This window comes from Nesoenas mayeri, assembly GCF_963082525.1.
Source record: "Nesoenas mayeri genome assembly, chromosome: 3".
Classification (NCBI taxonomy): Eukaryota; Metazoa; Chordata; class Aves; order Columbiformes; family Columbidae; genus Nesoenas; species Nesoenas mayeri.
The window spans coordinates 79,084,260-79,098,176 of record NC_137544.1 but is presented as its reverse complement, the minus strand read 5'-3'; the positions used below and the strand labels follow the sequence as shown (position 1 = coordinate 79,098,176).

General features: G+C 40.5%; 1 protein-coding gene across 1 annotated transcript in view; it reads left to right on the top strand.

Moving 5' to 3' along the window:
* Positions 1–252: 252 nt before the first annotated feature.
* The window catches only part of ERO1B (endoplasmic reticulum oxidoreductase 1 beta), a 29,521-nt gene continuing 15,856 nt past the window's right edge, over positions 253–13,917 (top strand). The window contains exons 1-4 of the mRNA XM_080341630.1: positions 253–611; positions 5,161–5,280; positions 10,362–10,445; positions 10,815–10,856. Of these exons, the coding sequence (XP_080197756.1) occupies positions 513–611; positions 5,161–5,280; positions 10,362–10,445; positions 10,815–10,856 (345 nt within the window). The 5' untranslated portion in view covers positions 253–512. The remainder of the gene's footprint in view (positions 612–5,160; positions 5,281–10,361; positions 10,446–10,814; positions 10,857–13,917) is intronic.

The following is a 13,917-nucleotide window of genomic DNA, read 5'->3' as shown; positions in this document are numbered from 1 at the left end:
CGCTGCCGCGCTCGTGTCTCCTCACGGGACTCGCGCCTCCCGTCACGCGCCGACGCGCGGGCACAGCCGCCCCCGCCCCGGCCGCGCGCACACGCTCTGCGGCTCCTCCCTCGCCGCTTGTTTTGGAGGAGCGCGTGGTCCTCTCCCATTGGGCCACGCGCCACAGCGGCGGTTGCGCGCGCGCGGGGACTACAGCTCCCGGGATGCCGCGCGGCTGCCCGAGGAGCGGGCGCTGGGTCGTTGTGCGGGTTGGCGGCGGCCGCGCGAGAGGACCGTGTGCGCGCGGCGGTGCTGTGACGGCGGCAGCGCGCGGGCAAGTTGAGACGGGCGCGGCGCCCCCGCCCGACGGGTCCCGCTGCAGGCAGCAGGAGACGCTGCCAGCGCCGCCGACCCTCAGCTCGTCCGGCTCCTTCCTGTGGCGGCGGCGGCTGCTGCGCTGCGCGGCGGGGCGAGGGCCGCCCTCCCCCGTCAGCCGCGGCGGGCGGAGCGGCGGCGGCAGCAGCAACAGCAGCATGAGTGGCGGCGGTGCCGTCTGGAGCACAGCGGCGAGGGCGCGGTTGGCAGCGCGGCTGCTGGCGGTGCTCGGCTGCGTCCTGACAGCGGAGGCCCAGGTAGGAACCAGTGGCAGATGGGACGATGCGGCAGGGTCCCCTCATGGCGGGCGGGGAGCGTGGCCGGTCAGGGCTGCCCCGCTGGCCGTGGGAAGGGCTGCGAGCCTCCATCTGAGGGGAGGGAAAGCAGAGGTCCTCCCGGTCGCGGGCTGCGGGACGCGGTGAGGGCTCTTGGGAGGGTCGTGGGGGAGAGGGCAGCTTCGGGCCGTGCGTTGTGCAGCCTCCGGCGAAGTCTGGGGATCCCTCTGTGGAGTCTGTAGCCCGTGTCCTTTTTAGTATCCTGCGGCTGCTGCTTGCTCGGGTGCAGACGGGGCCGGGCGGTTGGGAGCCTCCGTGCCGTGGGGCCCCGCTGCTGCAGTGAGGGGAGAAGCAGGTTGACCTGGGAGCCACTGGTAGTATAGTTGAATAGTGGTCCAGGCACACCAAAGAGTTGTTTAATCTAGGTAACACTGCTTGCTGCCTGTGGGGTGTTGTGCTGAGGAACTTTGGTTTGGGTCATATACTTGACTTTAGGCAGAAACTTCGCTGTCCTTATGAAGTCGATGAGAAGCTGTATGTTTGAATGATAATTATAGTGCCCAGGCTTGGCTTGTGTTTAGGTCGTGTGTGTTTGTCCACATTACAGAGAAGGGTGAGAGTGCACCTTATTTCTGTAAAATGCCTTTGCAGTTTCAGAATGACAGGTGTTTGTAGTTGGGAGTTTGCTGTTCATCATCATCAGCATGACTGTGGCTGAAATAATAGCTGGTGTCAAGTAGGGAAGGGTTTCAGCTGGGCCAGAGACATTTGAGTGAGTTTATATGGAAACATGGTGTCCACGTGGAGAAAAGTTTATTTTCTGTACCTGATTATTATTATTTTTTTTTATTTTCTAAATTTCTGCTTTGTGTAACGTGCTGTGTTGTGACCATCCAAGGCAGTGACTAGAGTATTCTGGCACAGATAGCTTTTGTTGCAGTTTTTTTCTATTGTAAGTTTTTCTCAGGTTTAAAAATGCCTTATTTTCATAGCTATTTTAGAGTAACTAGATGCTAATTGAGTTGAGATTCTTAAAGAAGCTCTTAACAAACTGGTATGGTCTTATGATGCTTGGCAGGGAGGCTGGTCGTCGCTATTTTGTAAAATTGTTAGCATATTGTATTCAGAGTTTAAATACCTAGAGTGTGACTTGTGCAGGGAAAAGATGAGCTAGCCATGAGTTCTTGGACTCATGTTACCTATAATTTTTCTGTCATTCTGCAGCTATAGCAAAGTAAAACATAAAGGAAGAAAACAAGGTATCCCAGGTGGTCTTCTAATCGTTGAGGCAATTAAAGTACAACCACCTGATAACACTAATAAGGTTGTTTGTATTAATAGATTGCTTGTTAGTATACGCATTTATTCAGGTTTTTCTTAATGTTGAAGTGCTGAATATGTTTCTTTTTCCAGATTTCATAAGGATAAATTGAGGCAGGTTGGACTTTGACCTTTTCTTCCGAAAAGCTTATCTTGGAGCAGATAAGTTAGAAGTTTAACATCTCCAGTACAGCTCTGATATCTGTACAAGAACTAAACTAGGTTTGACAATACATGGAAATATTTGATAAGCATATGGAAATATAGAAGAAATAGCAGCTATTCAATGTCAAACAACTTCTTGAACACAAATTATAGTAGGCTAATGCTTTTGAGGTTTATCGTAGAGTTCAAGGTGAAAAGAAAGCTCGATACTTGTCCATTGTAATAAAAGGTGTGATGACTTACACTACAGTTTGGCTCTATATTTGTGAACTAAGTTAACTAGTATAGTTCAATTAAAAAAAGGCAAAGTGCCAATTGTGTGAATAGCAACATAGGTCCTGCAATACAGAATTTTAACTGTGTAATACACTGTTCTTATTTTGATGTCTCCAGTTGGAGAAATAATCCACTGGAAGATCCGGTGGAACAAAAATGGAACAATTTTCTGCATGTGCTTAGAGTGTTCCATCATTATGCAAGTGAGAGCACTGAAGACTACACCTGGACTAATAAAAAAACCTCTTAACTGGGCTACTTGAAGCCTGTGTTGCTATTGTATTAGTTAGTGATGAATTGACTCCACTGACGTGTGATATTGGTGTTTCATATGTGCTGTCAGCCCATTTTTTGAATTGTGGTTTGGTACAGATATAGCATAGTTTAATTTTAGAGCATGACTTCCAAGGAAACATTGATTTTGCTATTTTATGTATACAAGGAGCCAACTGTTCCAGTTTTGAAAAGGTTGTGAGAAAGCAATTTAGCATTTCATTTGCTTGGTCTTGTCACTCTAAATTAATTTTTCTCTTAATAATTTCTTAGACTAGTTCTAATTTTTGGGGAGGGCTTATTTCTGAAGCTTCATAATGTTCTAAATAAACTGTACTGTACTTTGAAAGATGTTCTTAGAATCGAGATTTTTATCAGATACATCTGGTAAAGATGTGACCTCCATTAGTTTGCTGTTTTAGTTGAATAAAAAGACTGCAGCTTTTTATTTTCCCATGGGGATTTGACACTGAGTGTAACTACCGCATGTTTATTTGGAACATTTTTCCACTGAAAAAGCTTTTTCAGTTTTGCATAGATGGTATAAATATTTTTGTGAGCAGTGGCTATCTTCCTGAGGTGGTAATCAAAATAGTTTCCTCCTCTTTACCTTCTGAGTCCAAAGAAAATTTCTCAGATATTTCTTACTGCTTTCAGTTTAATAAATGATTGCTCTTCACATAAGGTTTATTCTGTTTGTTCAGTTTAATAGTATTTGAGCAAAATGTTCAGTTATCTTTTTGCCTTTTTATATTATAATTAATTGTACTACTGTTTGTTTTGTGGTATGGTGTTACCTGTTAAGACTGCAAAATTAATTTCTGCCTATGTGTGACTGGAGTCATTATAGATTAAAATGCGGGGGGGTGTGTGGGGGGGGGGGCGGTATTTCTGTAAGTATCAGTAATAAGAAATTTTGTCTTCTGACTTTGAAGTTGGTAGTCATGTGGGCTGTGAGATTTCTTGGCTTTGTGAAAAACGTGAAATTACAAATAGTCTCTTTTATAGCTGTTTGCCCAGGTTTAAAGATAGATAACATCAACAAGGCAAGCAGAACAGTGTGGAAGACTTTGGGTAACTTCCCTTAAATGAGTTTTACTTCATTGCCTTATCTACTCTGCAGAATTGTGACTTCCTATTTAGTGCCTTGGGAAAAGTAGGATCTACGTAAGGTGAATTTTCTACTTAAATGCTTTACTTCCATACCCTCACTTCTTTATTCTCACAGGAGGTTGGGGGAAATCCATTTTCCAGGCCACTTTTATGCTTCATAAAAGAGCAGAAGCCTGCAGTTCTGTTTCTAGTGACTCTTTTACATCAAGCTTGGTTATATAAGAGTATCTGTTCTGTGAAGTAGTGGAGTGATTTATCATGCATAAAACAGATTAGATGATTTTGTAATCTCATTTATGTGAAACCTGTGGAGAAAAAGAAATGCCATAAAATATTTTTTGTCACCTTTTGCACATAACCTTCTAATAATTAGAAGTTCTTCTAAGACCATGCAAGATATAAGATGTGTGGGCTTTCCTATTTTATATGCTTTCTAGGCCATCATGTATGTCAATGAATTTTCTGTCTGGCTGAAGACTAGTAGTAGTTAGCAACAGTGTTGGGTTCCATTCCCTTAGATATGGTCTAAAGCCTTTAAACTTTTTTCCCCTTTCTGCTAAGACACTGTCAGGATCTCAGCAAAGTATTGCTGTAGCTTAGTCTGATAAGTTAGTTGGGCCTGTTCTCTCTGCTACTTGCATGGTCCCACATTCCTCTCCCATGCTGGCAGTAGCGCTTCTGCACTTGTCAGCAGTCCTTTTCATAAAAGTGGTCTTAAGCTAGTGCGGTACCTTGAACCAGCTCACTGACCTGGCACAAGAAGAGGGATGGGACCTGCAAATTTCACAATAGATCTACAGCCTTGCAACAGAAGTGCCTGTTTCTGGTTTTCCTAGTATTTATTTGTGGAATTTAACTTCGAAGTTACTAACTTTTGGGGCATAAAAGTACCTGTTCCCCTTTCTTGCATGTCTCTAAGGAAACTAGTTGAAGTGTTCTTACACTTTGGGAAGAATTATAAAAATAAAATGACGGTGCGTTATTGTGGTGTTTTTTTGGCAAATCAACTAACGAGTGTTTGGTGGGAGAATACTTGGTATTCAACTCTGTGCTAATATACCACGTGTTCATAATATGGAAAATCTTACTGATCATTCTGCAGAAAGTTCTATATGCTGAATCTGTCAACAAATTTCAGGGCTGAAAGTGTTAATCTAGCGAACTTTGATTCAGCATTGTAGTTGGAGGTGGACTTAAGCTTGAAAAAAAGTGCTAAGGTCTGTTTTCTAATTCTGAGTGTGTAAAGTATCCTGTAGAGTATTTTAGTTATGAGAAATAAATTATTTGCTATGGAACTGCATTTCATGGTATTTCTTTTGACTGTCATATTTTCCTGTAGTTAATATTGCATTTTTATTAAAAATTGTATGTATTTTTTTAATAGCTCACAGGAGTCCTGGATGATTGTTTATGTGACATAGAAAGCATCGATGACTTCAATACTTTCAAGATCTTCCCCAAAATACAGAAACTGCAAGAACGTGATTACTTCAGATATTACAAGGTACAATTAGAATGGTGTTTCCCTGAATAATTTAAATTAAAAAAAAAAAATATAGGAAGGATTACATATAAAATCAACTTGTCAATATTAAGTTGGCTTTTAGAAGCCCACAGCTCTTTAATTTGGTTGTAGCAGGTTTTCAGTCCCTGACAGTTATGTTGGCAATATGTCATGTTTGCTATGTTAATCCTGGAGTCAGTGACAGTAAAGCATGACTGCGTTCATTCAGCTGATAAGTGGTAACTTTAAAGGTAGTATCTTTATACTGCTTAATCTGGAAAAGTATTGTATATTACCAACTTTCTGACAGCATGTGATACTTGTCTTCTAAGAAACGTGGGTAATTTTAAATTGAAATATTGCAGTGATTTCCTTTTCTTGTAAGTTGCTATCTGAGTTCTCTACCTAGAGAATTGTTATTCCTTTGAAAAATACTTAAAAATACCTTGACTCCAGTAAAGTATTTGACACAGTCTCCCACAGCATCCTTACAGCTAAACTGAGGGAGTGTGGTCTGGACAATCGGGTAGTGAGGTGGACTGTGAACTGGCTGAAGGGAAGAAGCCAGAGAGTTGTGGTCAATGGCGCAGAGTCTAGTTGAAGGCCTGTGTCTAGGTCAGTGCCTCAAGAGTCAGTACTGGGGCTGGTATTATTCAATATATTCATCGATGATTTGGATGAGGGAATAGAGTGTACTATCAGCAAGTTTGCTAATGACACCAAACTGGGAGGAGTGGCTGACATGCCAGAAGGCTGTGCTGCTATTCAGCAAGACCTGAACAGGCTGGAGAGTTGGGTGGGGAAAAATTTAATTAAATATAACAAGGGCAAGTGTAGAGTATTGCATCTGGGTCGAAACAACCCCAGGTTCCAGTGTAGGTTGGGGAACGAGCTATTAGAGAGCAGGGTAGGGGAAAGGGACCTGGGGGTCCTGGTGGACAGCAGGATGACCATGAGCCAGCACTGTGCCCTTGTGGCCAAGAAGGCCAATGGCATCCTGGGGTGTATTAGAAGGGGGTGGTCAGTAGGTCGAGGGAGGTTCTCCTTCCCCTCTGCTCTGCCCTGGTGAGACCACACCTGGAATATTGTGTCCAGTTCTGGGCCCCTCAGTTCAAGGACAGGGGACTGCTGGAGAGAGTCCAGGGCCATGAAGATGATGGGGTGGAGCATCTCCCTTATGAGGAAAGGCTGAGGGAGCTGGGTCTCTTTAGTTTGGAGGAGACTGAGGAGTGACCTCTTTAATGTTTACAAATATATAAAGGGTGAGTGTCATGAGGATGGAGCCAGGCTCTTCTCAGTGACAACCAATGGTAGGACAAGGGGTAATGGGTTCAAATTAGAACACAAGAGGTTCCACTTAAATATGAGAAGAAACTTCTTCTCAGTGAGGGTGACAGAACACTGGACCAGGCTGCCCAGGGAGGTTGTGGAGTCTCCTACTCTGGAGACGTTCAAAACCTGCCTGGACACATTCTGTGTAGCCTCATCTAGGTGTTCCTGCTCAAGCAGGGGGATTGGACTAGATGATCTTTTGAGGTCCCTTCCAATCCCTAACATTCTGTGATTCTGTGAATTTTCAAGTAGTATGTAATATCACTTTTTATTACTTTAAACATTTTTCTTTCTCTGTATTAGAATCTGATGAGTAAAATAAGACATTTGAAGCCTGATACGTCTGGTTTCAGATGTGCTTAAATTGAAAATGAGTTGCATTCTGAGATAATCATATGATTGCCTGTCACTGGAAAAAGGAGGTTACACTCCTTAAGAGCAGACTGTCCTGCCCCTTCTGTGTTTTTCTTTCTTGGGCTTGTCTGACTGTGCATTAGGTCAATGCATCTCTTTAACCTGGTAGATTTTTAGTTTGGATATTTGGGTTTGGTTGGTTTGGTTTTGTTTTCCCTAGGATGTAAGAAGTTATCTAGCTGATCTGGAATCAGGCAAGTATTAAACACATGCAAGGTGGGGTTATGAATGTGAGGAAGGAGAAAAAAAGTGCTAGAATCTTCAGTTTCTAGGCTTAGCAAGCAGTAATGTGTAACTTCATTCTGAATCTCCTCCTGCTACATGATACAGCTCTGACTTCACTTTTCAGGAGAAACAAAATATGTGCAACTACAGTGGTAATACATCACATTGTAGTGGTAATTAAATTCTCCAGAGACAACAGAAAGGGATAAAACAGAGGAGCAACACATATACAGGGTTTTATACAATCCTATTTTCACCCTGCAAATCTAGAGCTGCTAATCATTTCAACAGCAGTTCTGCAGACTATACTTAAATAGTGTTGCCATCCTACCTCATGTTTCATACTGATCTTCCTAAAGGATGGGCAATTACAAAGGCCAGTGTGCAGTCCACCCATCACCACACATTATCTAATACTTCCAGTTGTGACAGGGAAAAATCTGTGTTGAACAAGAAAACTAAGTCAGAATGTTTTTTACCTTTTCCACTCTGAATATGCAACGGTTTTTTTGATGGCCCTGCAGAGAATCATGGAGTTGCTATTAAGCACATAGATGGATGTAGAGATTATGAGGGTAGGCAATGATCATCCGGGTCAGCTACAGTATAGCTAAATACTGAATATGCGCAGGGGAGTATACTTATTCTGGGAGTAAAAACACTCCTACTCTGAAGTAATTTAATTTGTAATAGGAATTCAGATCATGACCTTTTGTAACTACAGTCACAGTATTCCTGTTGTGTTACTAGTTCAACAGCCATAAAATAACTCTAAATGTAGTCTATAATGCTGAACAGACTATCTAGTTTTTTATTTTAAAATTTTCTCTGACTTTTAAAAGCTTGATGAAACTGTGCTAGGTGGTTTCTATATGGTTAATGGAACACTTCTTAGTGAAAGAAATAAGGGAATAAATTATTTTGTCTCTGTGTAGTTTTATACATCAAAACACAGAAACTATGGAAGCCTCATGATAAGGAGCCTAACTTTGAATCTGTGACAAGTATTGAATAATGCTTCAAAAGATAATAATGAGATCTAATACTTCACACCCTGAAGAAAGTATAAGGAAGTTCTGTGTAGTCAGCGCATGATTGGTTAAAGTACAAGTGCTATACAGCCACAGTGTCTCTCAGGACTGTGTGTGCACTGGTTTTCAGTGCTCTTGAGTCATTCTGGAAATACTGTATCTTGATTTGCAGGTGTTCTTTCTGAATTAATCTGCAGTTTAGACAGCAGTATTCTTTTATTTACAGTGTTCCTCTGTGTCAGAATAGTGACTGCCTAGTTACTTGCATCTCAAGTATGTTAGCATTTTTTTATTGTTACAGTTTACTTTGAAGAAGGTTGTAGTCTGTTAGCTGGTCTTTTTATTGGTAGAAATTGGTGGGAAGAGCATGTTTCATATAATAGGTCTTATTGTGAAGGTCATGTAAAATGTAATACTCTTTGTGCTTTACTTAAAGATGAGTGAAGAAGTACAAAAATTATAAAATTTTACTTTTTTTGGTTTTTTTCTAGGGGTGGTGTTTGTGGATTGAATAGAGGAAATAGGCAGGAAGTGACCTAAAATCTCTACTTTTAATGTATCTATGCTAGTATGGGTTGAACTGCAACTAGAAGATGGTTGTCATCACTCCTAAGAAGTTGTACCATCTGCTTAATGTCTTGTTTTTTGACTGAGGAATCTCTCTAACTTTTTGAATCTGAATTTATAATCCCCAGTCATGCTAAATAAGTAAATCAAAATTGATATCTGGAAATCAGTCTTTCCTTCAGATGCTATATAGTAGTTAACTTTGTATATGTGTTTTGAAAATACAGAAAGAACTTGCTGAAAGGTTTGGTAGAGCAATTTAGTATAATAAAGGGCAGCTGAGCAAGTCAAACATTAAGTTTTGTTCTTTGGAGATCTTTTGTGGTATCGAGAGAACACTTAAAGAGGCAATTCTTTTTGTTGTGCTTTAATTTGGGTACACAGTGCCTCAGAACAGTTTATCCTTCAAGCATTAAAGGTTGTTTCTTGAATTTTTGTGCATGGTTTTGATTTTTCTTAGCTGTCAAAATTAAATGAATAGACTGGAGGGAGAGTAAAATCTGGCTACAATTGATCCGAGATTCTTCGTATTGTACCCCATTTGTATCAGAGGCATACTTTTCTTTAGTTTTTCTTTTGGTTAGTGTGTTATGTATAATGCTGGGGAAAAAATGAATTTGATTAATTTATCTATTGTTGAGGTGTTGGTTTGACAATTCAGTGAATGCAGCCATTGGGCTTCTGTTACTGTATTACCCCTCAAAACAGGCCACTTAAAGCAAAATACTGGTCCAGTATAAATGTACTCTGGCAGTTAAATGTGTTCGAACCATAAAGGGTTTTTTTAAATGGAATAATTGTTCAAGGCTGCTCAGTGATTTCAGGTTTTCTCCAAATTAAAAGATTGAGTAATCTGTTTCTTTTATCATAGCAGGAACCCTTCAGGTACCATATGCAGTGGACTCCAAGTTCACGATTTAGAGTTCATTTGCCAGTTCTTAGGGGGCTGCTCTATAATTGGAGGCCATTATAATACTCTTTCTTCCTTGACCAGTTATGATGTGTAGTAAAGATTGCCTGGTTTTATTGCTTGAAACCTGAAATCATCCAAGCGCTTATTTTAGTTAATAAACTTGTGCACTAGTTTGTCCTTTATCAAATGTATTTTCTTGATCAGTATAGTACAACGAATTGTAAATACAACCATTTTATGGTTGCATATGGCTGATTTGCCTTCTTTCTGATAGCTTATTTACTGCTTTGAAGTGATATTAGTGGTGAGAGATTTAATTTGTGATTTCATATACTATGTGTCCACTGGAGACCATTATCACTAACAATTCCTCTCTGGCAACTTTCAGCTTTATATGCTTAGAGGTAGAGTAGTTAAAAGAAACCAACCGATAGACCAAACCTGCACACTGCTCCCCACCCCAGCTTAAGTACTAAATTTAATGCTTTTTCCTTGTATCCTCTCCTTTAGTTTGAAAGGATTTCTTGGTACTGAGAGCTTTTTCTTTAAAGTTGCCTTATATAAGTGTTGATTGTAAACTTTTGGGTTTTTATGTGTAGGTCAACCTGAAGAGACCGTGCCCGTTTTGGGCTGATGATGGCCACTGTTCTATCAAAGACTGTCATGTAGAGCCTTGTCCTGAGGTATGGATTGAATAATATGAAACAGAAAAAGGTCATTTGGTTAAAAGGTTTGTGAATTTGCAGTGACTAACAATATTTACTAATAGGAACTTAAATTTAAATAAAGGAGTGACAATAAAATTAATTTCAGAAGCAGAAGTTCAACCAAAATATTTTAAGGTCTTAGTCATTTTACCAATAAAACATTAAGAATAAGTCTCTTTTAAGCTCTAGCACTGTTTTGGATATATAATCTTGAGAAGGTAAAGGAGAAAGTTAGTTATTTAAAAGCAAGTTTGCTTTGACCTCTGTAATATTTGATTTGTAGATTTTAATCAGACAATCATTTCTATGAACAGTGTAAAACTGTGATTTATTTTTTGTTTTTAGAGCAAAATACCTGTTGGAATTAAGGCTGGGAGCACTAATAAGGTAAGTATTCATTTATTATACAAGTTCTCTCTGTTTGTGGTGTTTTTCTTTGTTTTTTAAAACCTTAACATTACAGTCGTGGTGTGACTTTTTACAAACCTTCAGTCTTGGCATAGTGATGAAATTGTTAACATAACATTACCATAACTGATCAGTTCCTGTACATGGCTTTACATTTTCACTTTTACATATAATAGTGTTTCTGACATAGCTGATACTGTTGTGTCATTCTGAGTCTGTCACAACTTGAGAGCTGGTGCAGACTGCCTCAATGAATGACCAGCGACAGCAGTATGTGCCCATAGAATGCCTGATGCAAAATATTTTGTTCATTTCTGAGTACAGGCCACCTTCTATAGGGCCTAGGCTAAGATGCACCGGGTAGTAGCAGCGCAGTCTTTTCTAAGAATCATATATAATCACAACCTCTAGTGTTAAAAGAACCTTAACAATTATATGTAGTTTTGCCATGTCTAATGTTGAGACGGTTATTAGTCTAAAAATGATTTGGTCTTTAGGCTAAAGTGGTCAGTGTCAGATTAAGTAGTCAGTATGTGCTGTTGGCTTTTGCTTGCTTCTTTCCAAGTCATCTTTCCTAAATCACCAAGCAATCTTAGCAAAGCCAGAAAAGTAGAGAGGGTATACATGCCCAATAAAACAGGTCAGAGCAGAAAAAGAAACAACCCTTCTCTGCCCCCAAATCCCAAACACACTGCCCAATGATAAGAATTTTTGCAGTTGATGGAGTAATGGTGCCCAAATGAGAGATCTTCCTGTTGAGTGCATTGGCTGTGTTGTAGACCCCTACTTACCGTTGCTTAACTATCATATCTCCATCCTCCCTAGTATTTTCCACCTCACTGGGCAGTCACAGTTGGTGCTTGCCTCACCTGAATGTAGCTCACCATATTGTAAATGGCTATTGGCATTAGGTGTAGACTTTATATCAAGAAAGATCACTGAAAATAGCTGAGAGGAATACTTCATTGTGAATTGATGACTTCTGTGTCCTGCTGTCATAAACAGTGCAGGTAAGTCTGCCCAAGATTTAGCTCAGGAAGAAGTCTTGGCTCCTGTTCATACATACGTACTCAAACTGAAGTGTGCCTCTTCATTGAAAGGTTTCTGGTGATCAGAGAAGAAACATCTTTCTCACTGACATGACTTAAATGTCAGTCATTCACTGTTTCAGGACAAGCAACTTTGGTTGTTCTGGGAAAACTTTTGCACTCTAGACAGAAGATTTAGGGTTTTAGATTATCCATAATCTTTAGATTATCCATAACATGTTGCCAGTTCTCTTTTACATTGACTCTGCTCTCTTCCAAGCTTGATTGCAGAGAAACTGACTCCTGGAACACCATAGTGCCTCCTAAAGAGGCATTCTAAGACATTAAAGACTGTTTTAGAAACTGTTCTTCAAGTAGGCATTTGAGCTACCTGATTGATTAATCTTGAGAGTCATAAGTAAGATCACAGTATGTTTGGGATTGGAAGGGACCTCAAAAGATCATCTAGTTCAATCATCCTGCTGGAGCAGGAACGCCTAGGTGAGGTCACACAGGAACATGTCCAGGCGGGTTTTGAATGTCTCCAGGGAAGGAGACTCCACAACCCCCCTGGGCAGCCCGTTCCAGTGCTCTGTCACCCTCACTGAGAAGAAGTTTTTTCTCAAATTTAAATGGAACCTCTTGTGTTCCAGCTTGATTCCATTACCCCTTGTCCTATCATTGTTTGCCACCGAGAAGAGCCTGGCTCCATCCTCATGGCACTCACCCTTTATATATTTATAAACATTAATAAGGTCACCCCTCAGTCTCCTCCAAACTAAAGAGCCCCAGCTCCCTCAGCCTTTCTTCATAAGGGAGGTGCTCCACTTCCTTAATCATCACTTCGGAAGTGAAAAATCAGCCACCTTTTGCTTTCTCCACAATGAAACTGGGATAGCTTATTTGGGAAGCTATCTTTTGCTGCTATGTTTGCTACAGTTGTTTCCTTTGAATTGCCTTTTAGGTTGTTGCAACCAGCTACAGTACTGAAAGTTGGGCAGTTCTGCACCTTTAATCTGTAGCAGAACAAAGGCACTGATATCTGCTGTTTCTTTGTCAGAAAAAGATATTTCTGCAGGAAAATTTTCATCAGGACTGACATAAATCTTACCTACGGTATTTTCTTCTTATGATTCAGTTAAAGATCTTTCTCGGAGCCAATTAAAAATTTACTATCTCATTTAATATCCCTTTTAAGGAAACATCAAACTCATCTTAGTGTGAATGTTTTGTTTCAGGGGCTATTCAAGTACTGTGCTGTTAGCCTGTGATTAGTCCATTTGGGAAAGTTGTGTATTATGGATTATCCTTAAAGTATTGGTTAAAAAAAAAAAAGGTGCTTTTCCTGTGGGGACATATATGTCCAGTTTCTCTCTTTCATACTGATAGTGTCTGCCTTGGAAAAGTGAAAACAACCCATGACATGTTTTGAATTATGAGATCTATGTTCTCTTCAGTAGATATACTCAGGGTAGAAGTTTTCTGTGGTGTAACTGCTTGGCTTCTGTGCAGTTTCCTATTGCCCTTCTCTCTTAATTTAGATGAGCTTGTAAACTTCTAGTTTTATTTAGGCTTTTGTGGGAGATTTTTTTTGTTTGTTTGCTGAAGCATAGAGAGAACAGTTCTTCTTTTGAAATCTCATCTAGCCACAAAGACCAGGGTTACACTTGCACAGCTTCCCTACAGAAGTGCAGTTAACAGTAGAGGATCTCTTTTTAATTCTTGGCACCAACATAAGGTTTTTGAGATGCTGCTGGAGAGGCACAAAGGAGGGCTAGACATTAGAGAACTGTCATGACAGCTGCTATATTAATCTTTGAAGCAAGGGACAGGATGCACTGACTGGAGGTTAAAACATTTAACTTAATATTTTACTTCCAGTCTACCTCTTTTCTGTTTTCTTCCAGAAACTGCACTTAGGAGATCCTGCTTTGGCAGGAACAGATTCTTTGTCCTGATCTACTCAGTGATCACAGAGCACTGGTCTGATAGCTGTTGCTGTTGAACAGTGG